Below are 23830 nucleotides of genomic sequence, written 5' to 3' on the forward strand. Positions count from 1 at the left end.
CTCATCACAGCTTTGGAGACACAGCATTAATTAATACACAGGGGGAGACACAACATGAACAAGAAAAACAACAAAAGTAGAACAAAAGAAGGTCTTCCTGTACCTGTCATGGTGTCTGAAGAATATTCTCCAGCATCTATGGAGTCTGGCAGTCTGCAGCTGGGGACAGAATCATTTTGTTAGCGATGCAGCCTAGTCACTGTGAATACATGGAAAAGGGTAACATTCACATTCAAGGACAATTCACATTTTTTTTTAAATCACAGGAACCATGCTCAATGTACACACACATACAATGATCATTATGGCCTTTGAACAACATGAATGTGCGGTGTTTATGTATTACTCACGCTGGCCAATTCCACTGAGCCTGAGGAACGCTCCATAAATAGCTTAAGAATGACTCTGCTTCATTTACATCCACTCTGGCAGAAACCCTTTTAGTGTGTGTGTGAGCCCATGTGCCACTGGCAGCCTCTCATGTTCAGACAGACAGGAGGAGAGCAAACTGACAAACCAGTGGACGGAGAAGGCTTTCTTTGGGAGACAAGTAGACTACTGTGACTCTGATCAGCTAAGCATCACACAGTGATGGGACAGTGGCGGCACTCACAGACTCGGCACAATGCACCAAACATCAGCAACACACATCTAGATCACAATGACACAAAAGGAACCACGGCTGTAGTACCACAATACAAAATGAATCACTTGCAGCTGTGCTAATGTTGTTTATTAATAGTGTGAATTTTTTCTGACAAATCTGTCTTAATAGGGAAATTACTTGCATAAAAAAAGCATCAACTATTTGGGTCCAAGCTCATGTCTCTTAACCTTGGCCCTTGTGTCTAATAATATATAATATGCAGCATAGCATTGCATAACTACCTCTCATACCTCCCCTGGCAGTGGAAGCTCAGCCACTCTGTGCTTCTCTGGTATATTCCTCAACAACGATCTACAGTTCCAGCATGAGTTGATTATATTTCATGTCTAGATATTGATGTTTTATATTCTTTGTATATAGAACTTAGCAGATTGTGCTTTAGCTGAGTGTCATAACAATCCAAAAATGTTATTACTATAAACCAATTAAAAAACATGTATTTGCAGTTGTATGTGCAAATTAAATTTATTTAGACTTTTTTTTTTTAACAACATCAAAGTTGCTATTTGTTTCGGATTTCCATTTTCATTCCTTTCCGAGGCTGCCCGTGACTCTTTATGTATGTATAGCTTGCACACTGCGTGCAACAATAAACTATAATGAACTTCCCCCATTTTTGTTTTGTTCTGACAGCCAACACTTCAATGTTAACCAACATGAAAGAACATAACTGTACAACTGTACAGTGGAGAAAAGAAGATAAAAGAATCGCTCAGCCGCCTTGGACTTTCCCAACATTGAATCACAGTGGATGTAATCAGGATGATTTTTTACACTGATCAATAACATAAACAGACTCTTTAATGCAGTGGTTCTCATAGTCATAGGTCCTTGAGGGGGTTCCAGTGGGTCCCCAGCAAACACAAGAATAATTTATTTTCACTGTAATTCCATCCATAAGCAAAAGTGAAAGGAACGTATGACTATTATGGTCATGGGTTTCATACATTTTATGTAATATAAACATCTAAAAGAGAACCACTGCTTTAATGCAAAGGAATACTCTATGTAACACAATGTGAAAAATAAAACATAAAGCACATGAGCAGCAGGAGCACAATACTCCTCCCCAAAACACCAGTCAGTAAAAATGTGTTGAATTGTTGCATCACTGAGGTTTCACATGCCCCTTCCTGTCTTAATGGAGAGGAAGCACTCTACAACAAGAGCCATGATAATATGCACCAAGCATAAACATGTCAAATAACTTGGAAAATGTCCTAAATGATTGACTCATAAATAATAGATGACATTAAAACACATCTGTTTCAGTGTTACTGATACTGTATTTATAGGAACCCCTGCAGCACAAAGTGGAAACAATGTAAGAGCCTGTAAACAGTGACTTCCTCATTTTCTTCCTCATGTTGTTCAAATGCTTGAGACAAACAGCTGTGCTCACGAGAATACCGTTTACAATAGATAATGAAAAAACAACAATAACTGAAGCGACTAACAACAGTGTGCAAAGCTATATTTTAAAACTAAAATTGAAACCTGAATCAGGTTTCAGAATTACCGAATAAGTAATTCACACCACACATATCAGCTAACGTCTTGAATTACAGAGGCACGCTTACCACCTGGATGAAAACTTGACACAGACCTCAGCGGGGCTAGGTTATTTAAAAAGGAGACGATTCAAAGACACAACAAACGTAAACACAGAGATGCTCTAACTAGCTTCCCAGCGGAGCAGACAGAGCTACAGACTAGCTATGATAAGCACAAACTAAACCAGCATGAGCACTTAAGAGCAAAGCTAATAATGTAAGTTTCACCTAACTTACCACAATCACACTCTCCTATCATATCATGGAGAGCACGCGGAGGAAAAATGAGAAATGTTAACTCCACATTTTGTACAAAGGTGTGCAGGGAGACGTCGCTGCTGCCTCAGTCTGAACCCCGCTGAAAACAGGCTCTGATATAATTTCCGCTTTCTTACACTCTCTGGATGACAGGTCAGCAAGCAGACCTACCAATCCCAGTAATATCACAGCAGCATCCCATGAGCTGAATATGATTTATACTACTAGTAACGTTAGTCTATGACGGGCTGTCTGCACCAATGTTTCTACAGCACTTTTGGTTTATCAGTGAAGGATGGGCCATTTTGATTTTTGCACCCAAATAACTTCGTACTTTGGTCTGTCTGTTTTTGGTTGAGTGAAACTGGCGGCACAAAACTGTTACTATTTTTATATGAAGATTTTGCTCATTTTGATAAAATCAAAATCTCGTAAGAAAAATGTTTTCCATTAGTTAACGTTAACTATATAACGTTAACTTAGTTAGTTAGTCAACTAACGTTATGTTACTAAACAAAAGCAACCTAATATAAACATATAACGTTAACGTTAACGTTAACTGGATCATTATCTAACTTATGTAATTAACGATAATACAGATTGTTAGCGGTTAAAGTTAGTACAAAATGATATTAGTTGTGAAATGTTACAAATAATCATCCAAATGTTAGATAACTGACTAACAAATAAACAAGACTAAGTAAATTTCTCATGAGACCTTACGCTATAGAAACTGATGTTAATTACTGGCAACGCACCTAAGGTAAGTTAGTCAGTTTAGCATTAACGTTACATCAAAGACAACTTGAGTTTTTCTGTGTTGCTCCAGATAATAGTCAGGGCCCATATAGCGGTAACTACTTACTGATTTCGGATTAGTGTTAGCTAACGTTATATCGTAAAGCAATGCACTTACAAGCTAGCGTTAGCTCGCTAACTATCACTGGCGGGTTTACCTTCCGTTGATGTCAACTGGGAGCGTCAAATCGTCCCCCACGACGGAATCCATGATAGCAGTTGAGTTATTTTTCCTTTCTCAGGAATAAAAAGACATTTCACGGACTAGACGTAGTGTTAAAATCAAAAAGCGGGACGGAATTCAAAATAGTCCAGGCTACCGCCATCATGATATGGTAAACGTCACCATTGTGCACGTTGGAAACTTGTGATGCCTTCAGGCTCTGTATGAAATATGTGAATATACGACTGAAACATCACAGTAGATGCCTTAAAAATATGAATATGACGATGTAAAGTTACAACACCAAGGGCTGTGCGCTAATATTGTATTACACCATGTCTCCGTATTTGTTCACAATGCTGCTTCATGGCAAGTTTATTGTTTGTGACTTTAAAATTTTGAATTTTCGAGCAGTGAAAAGGCAGCATAAAACTGGGTGGATCCTGGGACAAAGCGATTGGCCAAAACAAACACTTTGGGGAGGAACATAGAGGCTCAAAAATAAAGACGCTGTTGGATGAAGAACTTCGCTGCTTTGGTGTCCAGCCATGTAGTCGCGTAAGCCCCTCTGACAACACATTTCTAAGAAAAAGTGACGTGTTTTTATTTAATGGGCCAAAGAATCCATAACTACAAAGATCATCACGGTCAGGGAGAAGACATAATACAAATACTAGGAGTATAAATAAGCAGCGTAATTACTGATTACAAGAGAGGGACATAGATTTCTTTATAATTTGTATTTGTGTGTCGAATGTGATGGGTGTGTTGCATGACGGCGTGGAATAATTAACATTTGCTCCAGTCGGCTAATTATAACATTTAGTTGGAGTACAGTTTACGGTAATGACTGCAGTCTGGGTATTTTATCACCCATTTAGCTAAGTTCAGGAAACGTCTGAGACATCAGTAAACAGCTGGTTCAGCCCCACATGATATTTATCCAGACAACAATAGCGACATCAAGTGGTATAACTTTTTATTTCAGCAAGGATAGAGGACAGTTTCACAACTTCCCTCAGATGCAGTGTGCGAGTTTTGCATCTACCAAACTGATGTGCCTTATAGTAGCTATTGTACTTTATTTATACAAAGTTGCCAGCCTTATGGTGTGTATATATATATATATATATATATATATATGTACACACACACACACACCAGACTCACACACACAAGCAACACTTGTGTCCAAGGCAAGCACATCATGACCATCATTATGAGTTGCTGTGACACACCCACCGCTCCCCTTTTTTCCTATAACAGGCTAAACCACAGCAGGATTACCAACTGAGCAATGTGGACAACTGTCTGAGGCCCCACGGTACAAGGGGCCCCAAATGCCTCAGGTTACTGTTTGTTATTTGGTTTTGGTAATTTGATTAATTGCAAATGTGTTAGGAGATTTGCACCAATAAAATGCAATATCAACTAAGGTGTCCTACATTATTAGGTGGTGTGTGTGTTTGTGTGTGCTTGTGTGTCAAAAATGTGGTTAAAACAGGATAAGTGTTTTAGTTTATATTACAATAAAGCATTATTCCAGCATAGGAGTACTGGTTGCACTGGACACTTAGAGGTGACTTAGAGGTATATAGACATTGCAGACAGAAGTAGACCATACATAGGGTTGGAAGAGGCCCAACAAAATTTTGCCTCAGGGCCCCCTAACAGGTTAATCTGGCCATAGGCTCAACACATCCTCAGCCTCCCACAAGGCAACCCCACCTCTTAACTCCTCGACTTCACATGAAGTATATTTCTGTTGGTGTTAATCTGTCACCTTTGTCGGAAAAGTTACTGAAGAAACACAATCCACCTATTGGATTGGACCTATATGGTCATCATCACAACACTTGGCATCTGGTACCATTATAAAAGTACTATCTCTATGTGTAGAGACACTTTTGACCTTTAAGAATGTAAGTGAGCAAGAGCAAGAAAATATTTTAAAGGTATACAATTCTAAATTGTACCTTTAGGAATTATTAAGCTCAGAGATATCATGTTAAGATCAGGTATTTTATTTGTGAGTATTACAGGTATCCGAATAGTTGAAAAGTAATAATCCACACACAAATTGAATGTATTTATTGAACAAATGGACACTGAACAATGAATAAACAGTATGCCAGATAAAGGATGTTGGCACGAGAAATGGTTTGTTCAGAGTTTGATGACTTACTGTATTTGGCTATATTTCCAAACTGGCTTTAATTATAAAGGCAACAGAAAATCTTTGCTCCAAGTCATGTGTAACAATGTGAGGTATTCTTAGCTCGTTTTAATGTCTACAACAGATTTACAAAAAAAGAGGAAAAAATAATAATTTTCACATATTTGCATAATTCTTTAAAACACAAGTTATAATATAGCACAGAGTCCTGGTACAGTACATGATTGATTATCATAGAGGAGAAACAACATAAAGAAAAATAACAAAAATAAAAAAATAAAAGATAATTAACATTGCAATACATTTGTTCTCTGGAGCCCCAAATTTACACATAAAAATCTATAAACTCCAAGACCAGTTGGGCAAACTGATATAAAGTTGTCAGAAAGAGTAGTATTGCTTCAACCAACAGAAATTTGCTCAGTCAGCAACCACATTAACAACATTAAATAACATTAAATTAGCAAGAGGGGATCCACTGTATACAGCAAAGTTTGCACAATTATACACACTTGTGTCCAGCTACAACAAAGAAAACTATCTTCACTAGTTGTGTTTCTAAAAATATTACATACAGCTGTGGGGGGGCTTTGTACAGAGAAAAAGAAAACTTTATTCTTACAAAATACTTCAAACCCTGTGTAATTTTTATAGTTATCTCTAAAATAGATCAGAATAAGCATCTCTGTAAAAATGCAGCATTGAACAAAAACACTTGAATTAACAACAGATGGTTGAATAATGGAACGTTGTTGTTTTGGATGGGACATTACCATTATAGTGCATTATGGAAGCTATGGCAATATATTATATGGACTTTTTTTTTTATTACTCTAAGCAAGCATGCACTATAAACATCAGAATATTTTAGCAAAGTGGTGTAATAACAGCACTATCATTAGCACCTTTGATAACCTACCTAGCACCATGCATTAGAGAGAGGATGGGATAGATGATGGGCATTTATTTTGATTGATGGACCCACTCTTCTCTCTCCCGTGGCTCAGTTATCCTCCAAGGAATGCCTGTACCTGTAGTCTGTCTACTGTAAGTAGGGTAGAAGAAGAGACTCCTGGTCCCATGTGGTGCTGAGTAAATAACAACTATTATCCTCCTATCTTTTATCATAAGTAAGGAAGCAAGGAACTGATTTCACACTCCACAGTTGTAGAGAACTTAATAAAACACTATTGAGAACCAGAGCTCCATACTCCTTTTCACTCTGACCTCTAATCTGTCCAACTGCAGATATTCTCCCTAATCATCAGTGGCATCCAGTTCAATAATGTATGAGTAATAAGTATAGTAGTAAGTATTAAATGCACTGACTCTCCTTGTGGACGGCTTGTGTGCATCACTGTGTTGCTTCAGACGTTAATCACTGAGAGCGGACTGGGTGCCACTGGTTTTCCCGCATTATGGAAGAAACTGAAAGCCATGATTTCCCACTTGGAGCACTAGTAAATACAGATATGATTTCTGCTCAATTAAAAAAAAAATGAGCCTGCCTCTGGATTAATTCACATGGGCAAGATCACATGGAGATGAGCACCAAAGGCAAATAAAATGGCACCCCTGAAAAATCCTTCCATATAGGTTTAAAATATCAAATTATCTTCTCATTTTCTATTGCACTTGAAGATTATTTCTTTACATAAGATATACATGTATAAAAGTTAATAATAAGCATACATATATATGTACATTTAACTGATCCCAATTACTTTAATTCTTCTCTTCTAACAATTGAATTCTGGTATTTCCAAAAAAAGTACACACAGTATACAGACTGTATACAGTTAAAAAAATAAGTTACTATAATGTCCTCTAATTAACTTGGCCTTGGTCTCCCTTCACTTAACAATGTTCTAGAGAGATTGTGTGGCATAGAGCCTTTTTTCCTCCAAGCGGGCATAAATATGGAAATCCTTCTTGAAGAGCTTGAAGAAGCTTTTGCCGTATGGAGAAGCTATTAGTGCAAGAACTCCCCTGCTCCTACTCAGCTCTTCTTTGTTCCCCCCAGCTCCCCGTGCTTCCTCCGTGTCTGCAGTCCAATGGGAGTTTGGCAGAGTGAAGCAGGATCTGTTTGGAGGGAGGCTTGTACTCGCTTGGATTATTTTGCCATGGATTGAGACCGCTCCGACCTCCACGCCTTCATGGGTGATGGTCCATCCCTCCATGCTCAGACATCTTACACTGCAGCCCTCACAGGAGACATATAGGGCCTACTTCTAGGTGGTAATGGGAGCCAGGAGTAGTCTTGGGGAGGTTGTAGATGTCCACCACAGGGAGCAGGGTGGGGTCCAGGGTATGGAACACAAAATGGGTCTGGTGCCAACGGCCATCTTTTATCTGAAACAGTCCAAAACATAAACGTCACTATTGGGGCAACAAGTGTTTAAGTGTGAAAGTCCAGAATGATGTCAACTGAAGGGCACAAAGCCAGGTGACATCATGTTGGCCCTACCCAGCAGGAGTCTTCTATGACCTCTGGCTCGAGCTCTCCTCCCACTTCGAACACCTCGCCACTCCAGGCCTTGAATCTCACAGACCCCTGGGCACCCGGCTGATCTTCAGCTGACCTCCAAACCGAGAAGTTCAGGCAGTGGATGACGATGTGCTGCACTGCCTCTGAGCTCAGCAGGTGTAGGAAGTTCATCTGGACACGACCAACGCTGATTGTTGGCTGCTCAGGCAGAACAGACAGAACAGGCGCTGGTTAACAAGTCTGGTATATGCTTACCATTATTTATATTTTATTATCTTGTAGACTTCTGAAATCATTGGGGTTGTTATTATGTCTTAAATACCTTGGATGCTGTTATTGGTTTCAGGCAAGTCTGTCCACCTCCGGTAAAGTTGCAGGAGACTTCTATTGTATCTGATGAGCAGCCCAGATTGGGGTCAATCCAATAAGTGCCTGAAAATACAAACACATTTGGGATAATTAGTCCATCTAAACATCAAATTGCTTTCCATATCTGTCTCTAACGAAACATGCACACACACTCACCATCATTTAACTTCTGCTCACAGCTGTGCAGGTCCCTGCAGATGCGGGCGGGGTTGTCTTGAGTGCCCAGTGGGTTCTTCAGGCTCTTGATCAGGTTACTGAGGTAGTGGAGGGTCTTAAAGATCTCTGCGCCCTGGTCCAGCATTGGTAGGTCCATCACTGGCTTATTCTGGACGAAAGACAAAAAGATGAGCATATGCAGTTTGCAAGTTGACATGTTGACATCATCCTCCACTAACCTCAGTCCTGAGTGGGGTGTGTGAATCCATGAACAAAAGACCATCTTCTTTCTGCAGCAAAAGAACAAAATCTTTGTAATATACATATTCTTTCACCACTGTCATCGTATCCTTCTGGATAACACATTACAGTACATTTGACCTACTTATTGGATGTAATGAAATCAGCAAAAATAACATGACTTACAAATGATGGAGGGATACTCATTGGACCCTAAAGGGAACAAAAAGAGTTATTCAGACAACAACATCACGCAACTTGAATATGACATTATGTTTGTTTTGCCATTTGCTTAAACCTATAAAGGTGTAAAACTGACTGGAAGTCCAGGGGGTCCGCGAGGTCCAGGAGATCCCTAATGAAGTTATATGTTGTCAATCAAATGTCCATAAAAATTACAAATGACTTGTAACAACAGAAAAAGACACACTACATATACATACCCTTGGGCCTTGCAATCCCTGTTAAGAGAGAGAAAAGACATATTTTCAGCTTGAATATTGTCATTAAATCTGCTGTTCATACGAGAGACAACGTAAACAAAGTGTAAAACTGAAGAGGACAGAAGTAGTCAGAAGTCAAGAAGACTTACAGTCTCTCCACGATTGCCCTTCTCTCCTCTAGGACCCTGTAAAGAGATGTACATAGTCAGTTGTTTGTAGAATATCAGTAGAGAGAAATGTCAGTGCTTATCTGTATAAAACATACTGTGCTTCCATTGGGACCAATAATTCCCATAGGGCCAGCAACTCCTCCTCTACCCTGATGGAGAGAAACAGTTGAGAAAAAGAATGAAATAAGAGGTTCAATGCATTTCCTCAGTCTAATCTAGATCACTAGTTTACTTACCATTGCGCCCTGCGGACCCTTTGGTCCCCGTATGCCCTTTGGCCCAAAGTCACCTGGAGGCCCCTGGAAACAGCAGCGATAAATAAAACACACACTCACCATCACACACTCTGTACACTTGTTTAAAACTGCAATACCTGTTTGTCAGTTTTTCAACATGTCTCTTCGCGCACTAACTCGTACTGTCTCTCTAACTATATCTACATCTCATCATGGAACATCTGACATCCACTAACTGTTTCCATATCGACGACGACGTTTCCAATCTTTCCTAACAGATTCTGGCTTTGCGTCCTGTGTAACGGTTTTAGTGCAACAGAATAGATGTTTAATGCCACTCAACCACACACGGTTTGGAATGTGTTTATGATGGAAAACTTTGCTTCACACAAGGGGTTATGTTATTGTTTAAAAATCACACAAAATGACACACAAAGCACACATGGTCTTCAAACTGGTGTTTGTGGGATTGTTACAGAAAGGAGCAACACAAACAGGTCATGGGCAGGAAGTGAGTAAAAAATGTGTTGGCTTGCTTCAAGGTGTAATTGTAAATGGGATCTGGTGATGGGAGAGAACAGCCCGTCATGTTGAAAGACTTATGGACAATGTGCTGAAGCCGTCACACAAAGGAACTGTTGGAATAGTTATAGTATAATGTCTTTAATGTATGTGTAAATATATAAATATAGTTATATAATAGTAAAACAGACGTTACACAATGAAAACACACACTTGTACAAGCAAACATTATTTACAGTAATTATTGTCACTGTGACAACCTCCGTTTTGCCAATGCCAGTTGCTACAATGTCCAGGCTATACCTGAATCCTAAACAATGTTTGTACAAGTGAACTTAGAACTTAGAGATTAAACCACTTCCTGAGAAGATGCTACAGATTTAATTACTAAGGGGGAGTGATAAAGCCAACTGTTCAGAAACGCTTTTCTAAAGATAGACCACCATGTATAAAGTCACATTAGTCATCACAATTGGTTTGTGATGATGTGTGTGATTTATGGGGCTGGCAATGTACAGTAATGTGGGCTCTAGCAGCTATAACAGCTATATATGTCTTTGTTAACTGAGTTGTGCCACTATGGCTGACTGGCCAAGACGCTGGGAGCCAGAGCCTTCAGTTATTAAGCTCCTCTCCTGTGGAACCAGGTCCCAGTTCCTCTCCATCTGTATGCATTCTTATTGCACCCGAGTCATAGTTCTGTTCAAAGTTTCTAACTACTAAGAGAGAGTTTTGCTCATGATGGGAACTGTTGGGTCTCTCTTATTAATATTACAAAGAGTGCGGTGCAGATATGCTCTATATGAAAAGTGAAAAGAGTTCTACTTTTTAAAGTTGAAGATTTAGGATCAAAACACAGGCTGGTTTTTAATGGTGTGGGTAACATTATAATGTTTTGTTCTGTGCACACAGATTGCTGAAGATGTGCTGCTGTTTGGTGTTGAACATACCCTTGGTCCAAAAACTCCCAGAATTCCTGGAAATCCTGATTCCCCTGGATCACCCTGAACAAAAATTTAGTCAACAATCAGATACACAGAATCTCCTAAAACATACATAGAAAATGTAATGAAACTATATCGTACCAGGTCTTGTATGTTGTTACGTGTATGTATATCCGGCCAATACTCACAGGCTGTCCTTTAGGTCCTCGGTCTCCCTGTGGCCCTGGCAGTCCCATTCCACCGCTGAAGCCTCTTTTCCCTGGAGGTCCATGCTGTCCTCGAAGACCCTGTTCACCCTAGATGAATGAATAAATAATTAAATGACTGTGTAGATGACTCATGGGAAGTTAAATGATTATTTCTACATTCATCAGATAATCAAGGCCATCATACCAATATCTCTCTAGCATGGCAGCACATTTTGTCTAGCATTATATTTCGCTCACTCACTTGCATTTCATTACAGTTATTAATGCTTATAATTATAAATTCATTATTTACCTTTGGTCCAATGCCCCCCTGTTCTCCTGGGAGTCCTGGAACGCCGGTTTTACCACGTGAGCCAGCTTTGCCAGGAAGACCAACCACCCCGTCATCACCATGCTCTCCCTAGGTACATATCATGAAAGCAGGATGAATGAGATTCATTCCTAACACAAACAATAAACAAAAGTTAAGTCCTGCTAGTACTGGAGCATTAAAATGTTGATAATAGTCTGCCCAACTGTCTGTTCTTACTTTGGTCCAGAGCAGGAAATCTACAGGGCAGGGTGCCATGAAAGTCACTTTATGTATTCATGCTCTCCAGAGGATAAACCCTTTTTGGTTTGGGCACTCTTTAGGCTTTCTTCTATCACCGCTCTCAGTCAGAGTATCAACCTTTAACACAAGACATCTCATTATTTGATAGAGAACCACTGAATTTGCTGATTACATTCATGGTACCAAGGGCATAAACCATTTAGAGCTTTATGACCCCAGTCAACTAGCACCACCCTCATGACAAACCTGGTATTTCTTTTGCACCACAACAGGTCTCTAAACACACCAAATTCATCAAGTTGTTGTTTGTTCTGTCTAACATGTTTCCACTGTGTAGCATAATAAATATCTAAGCCTCTAGGGCATTTTAGCAAAGATATAGTTAAAGTTGTAGCTGTAAATAGGATAAATATGGTTAATGAACCAGAGATTTCTTTGTTTGTCTCACCGGCATGCCTTTACCGCCATCCTTTCCTGGGACTCCGTCTACCCCAGGTACACCCTCCAGTCCCTCTCGGCCCACCACACCTCTGGGACCAGGAAGACCACCCCCACCCTAAGGGGAAGAGAGGACTTACCAAAAATCTAGACCGAGTGTTGACAGCGTGTTACTGGCTTCTTTTTCATCTGTCTTGACTTGAGTAAACTAGCATAATCAATTATGTCTTGTCTAAGTTAATCTATGTATGACTTTTGTTTATGCCTTAAGTACTGACTCCAAGTATTGTAGTCATTTTTTCAAAGGCTGAGAGTATGTGAAACATCTGTCTTTTGTAATGGAATAATAGAAGTTACTGAAGCAGGTGTAGATGTATGTAAAAACAATGACTTACCTCTGGTCCTCTGGCTCCTTTTTGTCCCGAATGACCCCTTTTGCCTTTTTGACCCTTATGAGAGAAACAACGTTTTAAAGGGGAAATAAGATTATTATTGATCACTACCACATCTGCTGGTTATTGTTTGTTACTGCCAATGACCTACCATAACATATAGCCAGGTACTAGTGACCAGAGTGGCATTTCTTTCTCAAGTCAAAAAAGGCAAATGACTGCACAGTGTTACTATATAATTACAGTAACTTCATTCTGATTAATGAGCTATTCACTAGGTGTGTCTGTTGGATCACAGCTATATCAGCTAACTTTCTCACTTTTCCAGAGACCTCCTGATGCTGTTGCAACCTCTTGATTGAGCTTGATTGATTGAGCTTCTTTACTGATTGTAAATATAAAAGTGGCACCTCCAACAAGCGATACCCCGGCTACAGATACCATCAAAAGGATAGAAAACACAATAAAGCCAGATGGCTTATTTCCATTGTAGTCCTTTTTTTGGAAGGCATAGGTTTAGATAAAAAATAGATAAAAAATAGTTCAAATAATGCTCTTTTATCTGAGTTATATTTACATTCTACTTACTCTTTCTTACTCTCATTTAAAAGCTTAAACATATTGTATCTAAAGCTTTCTAGGGACAGCCAAGGGTTTGGACTGAAGCTAACGCAATACAGACAATAAATCGTACTGCATATCAAACTATATCTGCTTAAGCATGGGCGCAGAGACACAATCACCCTCTACCACACACAGCTAACACACAATGCATTTTTGTTTTGACATCCTTACTTGATCTCCTTTGGCCCCTTTGGGTCCTTGTTGTCCCCGAGGTCCGGGCTGTCCCTGAAATCACCAGTTATGTTAATGAAAGCGTATATAGACAACCCGTGTGAGCATGCCTGTTATTGCCGGTTATTTACGCAGAAATAATGACAGAGCTATGAATGGGAATCACAAGGTCCAACACTCACAGGTTGTCCAGGAGCTCCAGACCTGCCTCTTTCTCCATCCACACCAACTTGGCCCTGTGAAGGAGTAACAGAATATTGACCTCATGAACCAAATACCCAAATAAATAATTTTAACAACACCAGGAGTGATTGTACGCACTTTGTACCCCGGATCTCCTGATTCCCCTCTCTCTCCTCTGTCACCTGGACGACCCTGGTAAAATATGAAATGTATGTGTAAATAGCTAATGATTTGATTTCTGGGAGCTTATAGCGGACAAATAGTAGAAGGAGGAAGAAAAGTAAGTCAGGTGTGACTTACTATGTCACCTGGAGGACCAGGAGGGCCCTCTACTTTCCCATCATCTCCCTGCTCACCCTGCAGATAAAAATCAACAGAGAACATTTAGATGTTTTCATCCCTGGTGTTTCACTACACTGTATCTAGGTTTTGAAACATCTCCTAAAATGTTGCATATGTACTTTATGTACAATCAAAGCCATGATACATTAACAGTGTGTCGTCTTTAATGAAGGCACTTAAGTATCAAAGCAAGGTTGATCAGTACAAGCCGTTTACAGAGAGATGTGCATTTTGGGATGCTTATTTAATAGCTCAATGAAACACATTTAGTGTTATTGTTGTACTTTCCGGTGATTTGTGGTCAATACAAACAGGTGCTGGGATATCCTGGGAACAGACTGAGGTATTGACGATAAGGAGGAAGAACAAGACATCAGTGTTACACGTAAAGTGAACGAGGTGTACCTTTTCACCTTTTGGTCCAGGAGGCCCCATGGGCCCCTGCGTTCCCTGATGGCCCTGCAAAGACAGACACAATAAATCATATTATGTGAAATTATACACCAAATGCAAATAACTGTAACAGGCTTGTTTAATATTTTAGTGTTCAACCACATACAGACACTTGCTTCTAATAAGATAAGCTTACCTCATAACCTGCAAGACCAGGTTCCCCCTGTTCACCCATTCGACCAGGAGCTCCCTAAAGGGAACAAATACTGTGTCACTCTATACAATTTAGAGAACAAGATGGCATTCAAACGTAAAAATAAATGATAAATATCTATATCATTACTGTTCCACTTTACCACGTGTCCAATGGTTCCTCTGGACCCCTTTGGCCCAACAAACCCTGGTGGTCCAGTCTTCCCCACCAGCCCAGTCTCCCCGAGGTAACCTTGTTGACCTTTCGCACCCTAAATATACACAAATGATAAGTTACAGAATAGGTGACCACACAGCATTTCTATGTCATTGAGTGTGAATGCTAAAACTGCCAGCAGAGATGATTTGATGGTAATACCTTTGACCCTGGTTTGCCTCTTTCCCCAATTTTGCCAGGTTTGCCTTCTGGACCCTTCAGAAAGAAAATAAAATTAAGAAACAGCCTAAGACAGGGTTTAAGAGTCTGTGAGAGGCAGCTTACAAAAATCTGAATATGTATGAATTTGAGCAGAAAGAGACAGGACTTACTCTGATGCCATTGAGTCCAGGACTTCCAGGTGGGCCCTCCTTTCCCTTTAGCCCAGTTTCACCTTTTTCTCCATTGTCACCCTCTGGACCCATGTCACCTTTTTCACCCTGAATATATGTACATAAAAACATGACTATTTAATTTTCTTCAACTCAAACATGCAAAAAAGATTAAGTTTAATAGTGCAGCATTTGGCTGGGTTATGGAGTTACGACATCAATGACATTTTGGGAAAACACGTCACCTTGGCTCCATCAGGACCAGCTAGACCAGCTTCTCCTTCTAGGCCTGCCTCTCCCTGTGATCCCACACAAAAACACACATAAATGAACAATTGGACAAATATGAACCCAAAATATTTGATAGCTTAATACTGATAAACGTACCCGCTGTCCCATTAGTCCCTGCTCTCCGATGTTCCCAGCAGGTCCGATGGCTCCCTGATAGACACAAGGGCACAGACAATATTCTTTCAGTCTCTCTTGTGTATTTTACTTTGTTTTTTATACTTATCAATGTAGTTGGATCAAATCAGGCATGCTATAGTTTATACAAAACTTTATGGTGAATGTAAAAACTGCAACAATATATTGTCTCACCTTCTCCCCTGTCTCGCCTGGCAGTCCTGGTTCCCCCACCTTGCCTGGAGGACCCTTTATAAACATGCAGAGGATGGAGAAATAAAAATGCTGAATGGTTTTGGATAAAACCTAAGGGCTAATGACTCTTTGGCATGAGATGTGAACAATATGTCGGGAGTGAGTCCCATTACGTGATGACATGAGAGAGGGGAGAGAGACAAAGAGAAAGAGGACACCTTTGTAATGTGGGTTAATTACTTATAATTGGACAGATTACTTAAATCAGAGAGCATTACTGAGTCAGTGGTGTAGGGTGAACAACAGATGTCACATACTTAATCATTTAGTCTTCACAATACCCTTTGTGTGTGTGTGCGAATGTCAGTTTGCCTTATCCATGTGGGATATGCATGCGAGTGTGTCTGCAAGTGTGTGAGCATGTTTAAAAATCTCTCACCTTTTGACCAATTTCTCCTAACAGTCCCACAGTCCCTGGTGGCCCAGGTGACCCCTATAGATGACAACGCAAATAATTGATTGATAATCACACTAAAAAACAACTTCAGAGCTTAGTACAAAAAATAGGAAATCTCTAATGTTGAGGATGAGCCAAAGGCAGATAAATCTGTAAACCATGTGTACACAGTTTGGATCTGAACTGTGTCACTAATTATACTTCTAAAACATTGGCGCTTTTCCATGAGTATTTCTTAATCTCAGTGCATATGAATAACGTTTGCTCCCTGGTTGACTTGCATCCAGTCCAAACAATAGTAACAATATAACTGAAGTCAACTGTGTGGTCTAAATTATATTGCTGGTTTACGAGCCCAAAGAAAGTTAATAGCAGGACTCAGAAGTGTATTGTCTATTTGTGAAAAGCAGTTGTTCAGCACAACAGATGAGACAAAATAACAATTAGAAGGGAACCTTGGTGTCCACTGTAATTGAATCTTTATTTATAGGTAACCACAATACCTTGTCTAAATCCAAACTATGTATTCAACAAACTGTCAATTGTGTATTACTTATTTAAATGCTAATTACACCACTATAAACCCAAATACATTGGAAATTCAGTCTCTCACACATTTGTCTTTACTATTCTAGATATAAACAGTTGTTGTGGTGTGCTGTATGAAGTAAACTGCTTCAAAGTCAAGTCAAGCGTACCCTTGAGATAGTAATGGCTAGAGGGCCTTGTTTATTTAATAGGAAACTGGAGAATGTCAGCCTGTGATTCTATCACACCAATGAACCCGAACAGGGAATGGGTGCCTGTCTCTAATACTGGTCTCTAAATAAAATCTGTGTGTATGCAAACACATTTTTTAATCTGTCTTTTTTGTGATCTGCCTCTTTTTAGTGCTAATAAAATAAAACCAAGAGAAGTACAGCTAATCTCTACCAGGAAAGTTTTTATCCATCATGGCAATAATCACACATGTTTTCCCTGCAAATCCAGCTATTTTGCACATCTATTAATAAACTGTTTCCTTTTCAAAAAACAACCTATTCAGTTAGTCACCCAGCATGCTTGCTGTTCACTCTCTTGACACAACTGAACAGATGTGGATTAGACAATTCTCTGGCTGCTCTGGAGGAAACATTTTATACATGCGAATATATTTTTAATAACAACTAAAATATGTCTCATAAACTGGCTGTGATATTTTAGAGCTATCAGGGCTGGGCAGAGAGGACCAGGGTGATGTTTGTTGCCAAAGACAATCTAATAAAACTCAAAAAAGGTAGAGGAAAAGTTTGATGAGCAAAGAAGAATACTTTAGACTTGGCCATCAGCAAAACAAAACAAAAAATCAGAAGGAGAAAGAGAAAGAGGGAAAAAGACTGAGGCAGATGAGGATATCAAGATATGTCAGGGGAGGCGTAAAGATTCAGATAATGTGAGAAATCGGGACAGAACTATCTGAAAGGATGGAGAGAGGGTTTAACGGTCATACCGGCTCGCCTGCTATTCCCTTGTCCCCTGGAGGTCCTGAGGGCCCTTGGATGCCCTGGAGACAGAAAGGTAAACATTCAGAATACATGCACATGCCCACATATCATCTCGTATTCATAAAACAATGTACACGTGTATAGTTTTTATGAAGTTATAGCACTTACACAGAAACAGCACATGTCAGGCTTTTAATACATACAGATGCATAAGCAATTATACAGTATGTGGAGTATTAAGCTTGTTGTTTTGGGGTCCATCTGTGCATCTAAGTCTCTTAAGTAGTACAGTATTTGTATATTATTTCTGTGTGTGAGAATAGTGAACTCACAGGAAAACCTTTAGGCCCAGTTTCCCCTGTCTCTCCAATCTTACCCTGTAAGGGACAGTAAAAGGAAAAATATGTAAGACAGGATCAATTAGATCAGGATTCATTAGCATCTATGATGCTCACAAATACAATACAATACAGTACTTGACAAAGAAAATACATTTACATGTAGGACCAGATTTACTGAGGCTTTGTGCTTCACTTCAGATATAAGAACAGTATCAGACCATTGTACAAAATAAAGAGGGAAAGAGTTGTGGCCACTAAATTTTAACTTTCAATTGCAAGTGCAGTTGTTTGATAAGATACAGGTCTTTTTTGTATATCTTGTTTTTGTCATTCCATGACTTTCTCCATATATTAATATTTCCCCTAAAGCTGATGTATTGACCTCCACTACATTAGATTTACAAACCTTTCTATACATACCGATTACTCAAATTTTCAGTGATACATGCCCAGGCTAGATCAATATTTTCAAATCCCACCAATGAGCCCTGCAGAAAACCATTCATTTCAAATGTCATATATGTAAATCTGGCCCACAGTCTGTACAAAACCTCCAAAGGCCAGTTCTCTCCTCCACAGTAATATGCAGAGCCTCCACAATGCTGGTATCATGTCGGTCTTCTAAATCATTCTGATGCCTCGCCTCTCCAGAGGAACACAAGCACCAAAATATATTGTTGAGGAAGGAGTGGAAAAGTACCCCAGTGCTTTACCTGTGGTCCAGAGAAACCTAATTTTCCTGGAGGACCATCAAGACCCTGCGGAGAGGGGAAGGATGAGAGATAGTCGTGCGTTGAGACATGTCAGTTTATTATATATTTCCTGCCTCCTGAGTGGATGGAGAAGATGTACAATTTGCTCTTTTTGGTGCATGTGATCCATTGTCCCTCTTAAGAATCTATTAAGTATGCTGGAGGATATAATTTTTACACTATTAAATGAATGTGTCAAGGGTTATATAACAAACAAATTACAATAAATGCGCACAATCAGATCAGAATTCTTACCGTCTTGCCCTCTAACCCCATCTCTCCTGTAGGACCGTCAGGCCCTATCGCTCCCTGAAACACAAGACAGCTGTCATTTCACCAACAGAGGTCACTGTAACACAGCCAGACAGCCAGCAACATACTGTAAATAAACATCTCTGTGCATTGATGCCAATAATACCCCCATGTCAGAGGCAGTGTGAGGGTCGCTGTGCCAGTAAACTTTTCAGAGTAAATAAGGAAGTACATTATGTATGAACAGCTACAAGTTACTCTATAGGTTGTCACATAGCAGGCAGAGTTACTGGGGTATGACTGGCATGATTTTAATATTAGAATCAGGGCACGAAGTCTGGGCACACGCAGATACACACTGTTCACACTTAAACACACATACTGTCAGAACAGTCTGACTGTTTAGATTACAAAGGTGCAACTGTCAAACATAATCAGTCTTATGCGCTTAAAGGCCTACTAGTCCAGTGAGCAGTTATAAAAAAAATGGGAGCCAGGCAGTGGACCAATACAGTCCATCTGCTCTGCACCTGTACCTGTACAACCTTTCTCATCTATATTGTAGAAGATGCTGGACACTGAAGATCAGTGGCTGATAGCATGATACTCTGTGGTTCAATCATAGCTAACAGTGATTATGAATAACAAGTGCTTACTGGGTTTTTTTCTCAGGATCATAAAGTAGAAAACAAATACAACATGGCACAGCCACACAGGAGTGTGAGTGGCTGATGGCTGAGCACAGTAGGAGTTTAGTCCGTGAAGAACTCCACTAGCTGAAGTGCTATAAGCCTATTATACATAGAGCTGGATAAGCAGCACTCATTAACATTCCTGTCTGGGGTACCTGAAACCCGCTGCTTGCGTTTACATAGCTGGATTAGCCTATGTGTAGGAAAAAATATTTCACAATATCAGGCCCCAAGAAAAAAACGTTCACTCAAATATTATGCAAAGTTAATTAATTACACTGAGTTACATTAATTTGTAACACAAGCATCTGACCTTTTTTAAACAAAGGCTTAAAAGGAACACCAAGAGCATGATTCAAAACAATCAAAAACATCTATTTAAACCAGCTCAATAATAAACAGACTGCCGCAATAGAGAGATAATGAGATTAATATTCTCTTTGATATTTAAAACATTAGCTGAGGATTTGTAGGTCTGACGTCATGAGGACTTATTAGACAGAAAGCATGATTAGCCAGATTGATGATTCCTCATAGCTGACTTCCTCAAATTTGATTCCACAAATTTAAATAGGCTTTCTACAAGCAAATAACACATAAACACAGGAAAAACAGAGAGACGAAAGTGGTGCTAGCTTCTGGTTTTATCTCTTGTCTCTGATTCTATAATATTTCCATGCTGGAAAACAATCCAGTGCCAATGTTTCTCAGAGTGAGGCCAGATGTTAACATTGCTGTCAACATTAAGGTCTTGTGCCTCAAGCCAAGCAGCTCACATCTAAAAGACATATGGTGTTGAAGTGTGTGTAAAAGTTGTACGCAGTCTCATTCAGCACTAAAATTTTATTCAGAGTTGAAATCACGCAGAAAATGACGCAGTCCTTTGTGCTGAACATTGAGAAAAAAATGTCCTCCATTTTGTTTTATCAAAAGAGACATTGAATGTCTTAACCTTGACTTTATAGTGCTTAGAATTTTACAGATGTTTCAGTGAGTGGATTAGTCCACTTAGCATCTCCGTAATGATGAATAGAGGATATATGAAAACTTTATTTCTATAAGCATATGTTGTGGAGACGTGTGTGGTTGGGGAGTAGGGTGAGACACGAGTGTGTTTCTGTGGTTGCACACATTTATGCCTTTGAGAGAACCACCGCTATGTCTTCTGGCTTGCTACACTCAGGTTTCTAAGCTCGGACTACCCAACATAAGTCATGTAGCAGCAGGCAGATTTACTGGCGGTGGAAGCTGCTGACATTAGTATTAATTGAAAACACAGCTGGAGACATGATAGTGTGTCCAGGCCAACCACACTGAGGCCCATCTCCCATTGACGCCTCAGACAGAGAAGCTCAATGCTATTTCATCCCACTTTCCAGCTGGCTCAGTGGACCACAGTGATAAAAGACATCTTTTGAAAACCTTTGAAAAAGGTCACCGACTGGTGTTTGAACTCCACAAGAGCGCAAATAAAGGACAAAGGATGTTACTATAGTGCTGGGAAAGGCTGAGGTGTGACTCTGTCAAGCAAAACTAACCCCAAAAACATAAATGTTAATGTGTTCAGCATCATTGCCATAGTTACAGCCATTCTCGTTCTCAAAAGTTCTCGAAAGGAGTCCACATTAATACCCTTGGTGAGCAAGAATTTCATTTTAAATTTACGCCACTTTACCCCACAGCAAACATGTCTTAACCGTAAAAGCGAAGGTGTATCTAATAACACTGACTGCTCCAATCACTTATGTGAGCCACCTAAATGGAATGCAACAACACTTAATGTTATCAGTAACACCTGTGACTGTCAACTCAAAAATTCTGCAATAATTTCAATTCAATCATTTTGTTAAGTTATTTTTATTATCACACCATCTATCATATTAGCGTGGAAGCTGCAACACACAGTGATTTACAGTACAGGCACAATGTGTTTAGTGTAATGCTAATGTGAAACACCGTCCTTCTGGAGGCTTTTAAATGTCTTTCATGTGATGAAAAATGACAATAAATAAGTCCACCTTAATCTCCTCCTTTGGAAAGTTTAGCACATTTAGAAAAAATATTAAAACTGAGTTGTATTTCCATGGATGATTCTAAAAAGGCTCCAGTTATTGGAAGCAAGCCTTCGCTAAGCCTCACATAAATATTATTTCCCCAGTTTATGAAATGTATCTGCAAAGCATCCTCTAGGATAGCCACAAAAGCCAGGTTACATTTTCCAAGGCAAATGTCATGTAGCTGGGTTGACTGCAGGTCCTTCCTTCCTATAACGAGTATCCATTGCTCCATTTACATGGAACAAAGAAAATGAGCTGTTTGTTTTACATCACTGGAGCTCTTCCAACACTTATAATGAGCACTGACGTCTGAAACGGATGAAACAGACTCATACTTTGACTCGGAACCCAAGATTGTTATGCAAGCGGCCATGTCCATTAAACACATATGACCTCAGTTCAGAGGCAGTGCCATATCACTTCATTATGTTCACCTCCTAAGGTTTTTCCAATGGCTAAACAACAGCTCCTATACACCAAAGTGATGCGCATCTACACTTTTTTGCAAACTTTATGACCTGTTCTTACGGCTGGGAACTATCAAACGCTGACTGCAGCATACCAGTCAACAGCTCAACGGCAAAAACAACAGGTGTGAAACTTCAAACTTACTCGTAAGCCTTTGGGTCCTCTGGTACCGGCTGGCCCAGTCGCTCCAGGAGGGCCCTGACAAACAAAGGAAAAGGGGGAGGAAGAGGAAAAGAGAGGGGGGAAAGGAAAAAGGGAAAGAGAGATAAAACAAAGGTTTACACTGACAGAGCACAGAGCCCCTTGGTTGTTGACCCTGGGGGGCAGCCTGACCTCGGGAACACACTATGGGGTTTGTTGTTAGAACTGTCACTCACACCAATTAAAGGGCCAGCTCTGGAATCCTGTCCTGCTGCACCCCAGAGCCCCATATTTATGTTTGTTTTGGTGCCTCAGTGGCCCCCACCTTCAACCAATGCTCAGCCCCGCACTCTATCAAACCTGGCCGTGGCAAGGACACAACAAGGGGAAACGAAGGGCAGGGGTAGCCTCTAATTGGTTATAGGTGTTGGGCTTTTGACTGACAGGAGGGTAATGCAGGTTCAGCAGGAGGTTGCCAGCTCTCATCATGCTCAGAGAAACCTTTGCTGCAGACTGTGGGTTATTAATACTGCATATTACTATCATCTACAACCTCTGATAGGTACCTCATTGTACACAGAGAGAAAGACATCTTTGTTAGCCTTTTAGCTGTTATTGTTTGTCAGTTTTCTCTGACACAACCATACTTGATACCCTAAGCCTCAGGCAAAACCTAGATGGAGTCCCTGATGTTGATAAACACACAGCTTATTGACTATACACTATCATCTGCAAAGATAATCAAGTGAAAAGAAGGGAGAAAGTGCAAACTAAGTAAAGAAGTGGTGACTTACTGGTCTTCCTGGTGGTCCTGTAGGCCCGGTCTCACCTGGTGTCCCTGGGTGACCCTATCATATGTACAAAAACACACACACAGCATAGATTACAATTTACAATATGAGTAAGGATCCGGGAACAATAATGACATTAAGGATTTTTTGTTTTTGCGACACAAAACTATGACGCAAGTTTTCAAATGTGTAAATTCTGAATTCTACATACACACAGATTGAGTTAACAAACTGGTTTCAGTCCCAAACACATACAAACACACTCCAGCACAAGCCCAAAAATACATCTGCAGAAATGCTCTGCACACTGGAAACCACATCTACTGTGAGAATACGAGACAATGGGGAATATAGAAAAACCGACAGCCTGAGGAGATGATTTTATATCTGAAAACATACTGCTTCTGGCTGCTTTTCTTTCTCCTTTACTGGACCTCATTTTTTTGGCCGGACCATTTGTAAAAGCATAACTATGTAATGGGGAGTATTTTCAGTCAGACCACTCAGATCAGCTGAGTGCAATAAAATCTAGCCAATATGCAAACTTATAGCACAGTAGGCAGCTC

At 39.9% G+C, this 23830-nt stretch overlaps 2 protein-coding genes across 2 annotated transcripts in view; both read right to left on the bottom strand.

Moving 5' to 3' along the window:
- cdk5rap2 (CDK5 regulatory subunit associated protein 2) overlaps positions 1-3626 on the bottom strand; it is a 32709-nt gene extending 29083 nt beyond the window's left edge. The window contains 2 exon segments of the mRNA XM_038734437.1: positions 104-159; positions 3435-3626. Coding sequence (XP_038590365.1) covers positions 104-159; positions 3435-3487 — 109 coding nt within the window. The 5' untranslated portion in view covers positions 3488-3626.
- Positions 3627-5515: 1889 nt separating this feature from the next.
- LOC119914724 (collagen alpha-1(XXVII) chain B-like) overlaps positions 5516-23830 on the bottom strand; it is a 67803-nt gene continuing 49488 nt past the window's right edge. The window contains exons 28-62 of the mRNA XM_038734203.1: positions 23268-23321; positions 22477-22530; positions 19119-19172; positions 18825-18869; positions 18103-18147; positions 17776-17829; positions 16269-16322; positions 15830-15883; positions 15617-15670; positions 15475-15528; positions 15230-15337; positions 15060-15113; positions 14845-14952; positions 14685-14738; positions 14501-14554; positions 14054-14110; positions 13892-13945; positions 13753-13806; positions 13571-13624; positions 12779-12832; positions 12394-12501; positions 11685-11792; positions 11372-11479; positions 11190-11243; positions 9718-9780; positions 9577-9630; positions 9461-9496; positions 9312-9329; positions 9188-9223; positions 9055-9081; positions 8868-8918; positions 8629-8797; positions 8426-8535; positions 8083-8301; positions 5516-7967 (exon numbers count right to left, since the gene is read on the bottom strand). Coding sequence (XP_038590131.1) covers positions 7821-7967; positions 8083-8301; positions 8426-8535; positions 8629-8797; positions 8868-8918; positions 9055-9081; positions 9188-9223; positions 9312-9329; positions 9461-9496; positions 9577-9630; positions 9718-9780; positions 11190-11243; positions 11372-11479; positions 11685-11792; positions 12394-12501; positions 12779-12832; positions 13571-13624; positions 13753-13806; positions 13892-13945; positions 14054-14110; positions 14501-14554; positions 14685-14738; positions 14845-14952; positions 15060-15113; positions 15230-15337; positions 15475-15528; positions 15617-15670; positions 15830-15883; positions 16269-16322; positions 17776-17829; positions 18103-18147; positions 18825-18869; positions 19119-19172; positions 22477-22530; positions 23268-23321 — 2481 coding nt within the window. The 3' untranslated portion in view covers positions 5516-7820. The remainder of the gene's footprint in view (positions 7968-8082; positions 8302-8425; positions 8536-8628; positions 8798-8867; positions 8919-9054; positions 9082-9187; positions 9224-9311; positions 9330-9460; positions 9497-9576; positions 9631-9717; positions 9781-11189; positions 11244-11371; positions 11480-11684; positions 11793-12393; positions 12502-12778; positions 12833-13570; positions 13625-13752; positions 13807-13891; positions 13946-14053; positions 14111-14500; positions 14555-14684; positions 14739-14844; positions 14953-15059; positions 15114-15229; positions 15338-15474; positions 15529-15616; positions 15671-15829; positions 15884-16268; positions 16323-17775; positions 17830-18102; positions 18148-18824; positions 18870-19118; positions 19173-22476; positions 22531-23267; positions 23322-23830) is intronic.

The sequence above is a fragment of the Micropterus salmoides genome, unplaced genomic scaffold (assembly GCF_014851395.1).
Source record: "Micropterus salmoides isolate LMB-PRFRI ecotype aquatic unplaced genomic scaffold, ASM1485139v1 Ms_hic_scaffold_20, whole genome shotgun sequence".
NCBI lineage: Eukaryota > Metazoa > Chordata > Actinopteri > Centrarchiformes > Centrarchidae > Micropterus > Micropterus salmoides.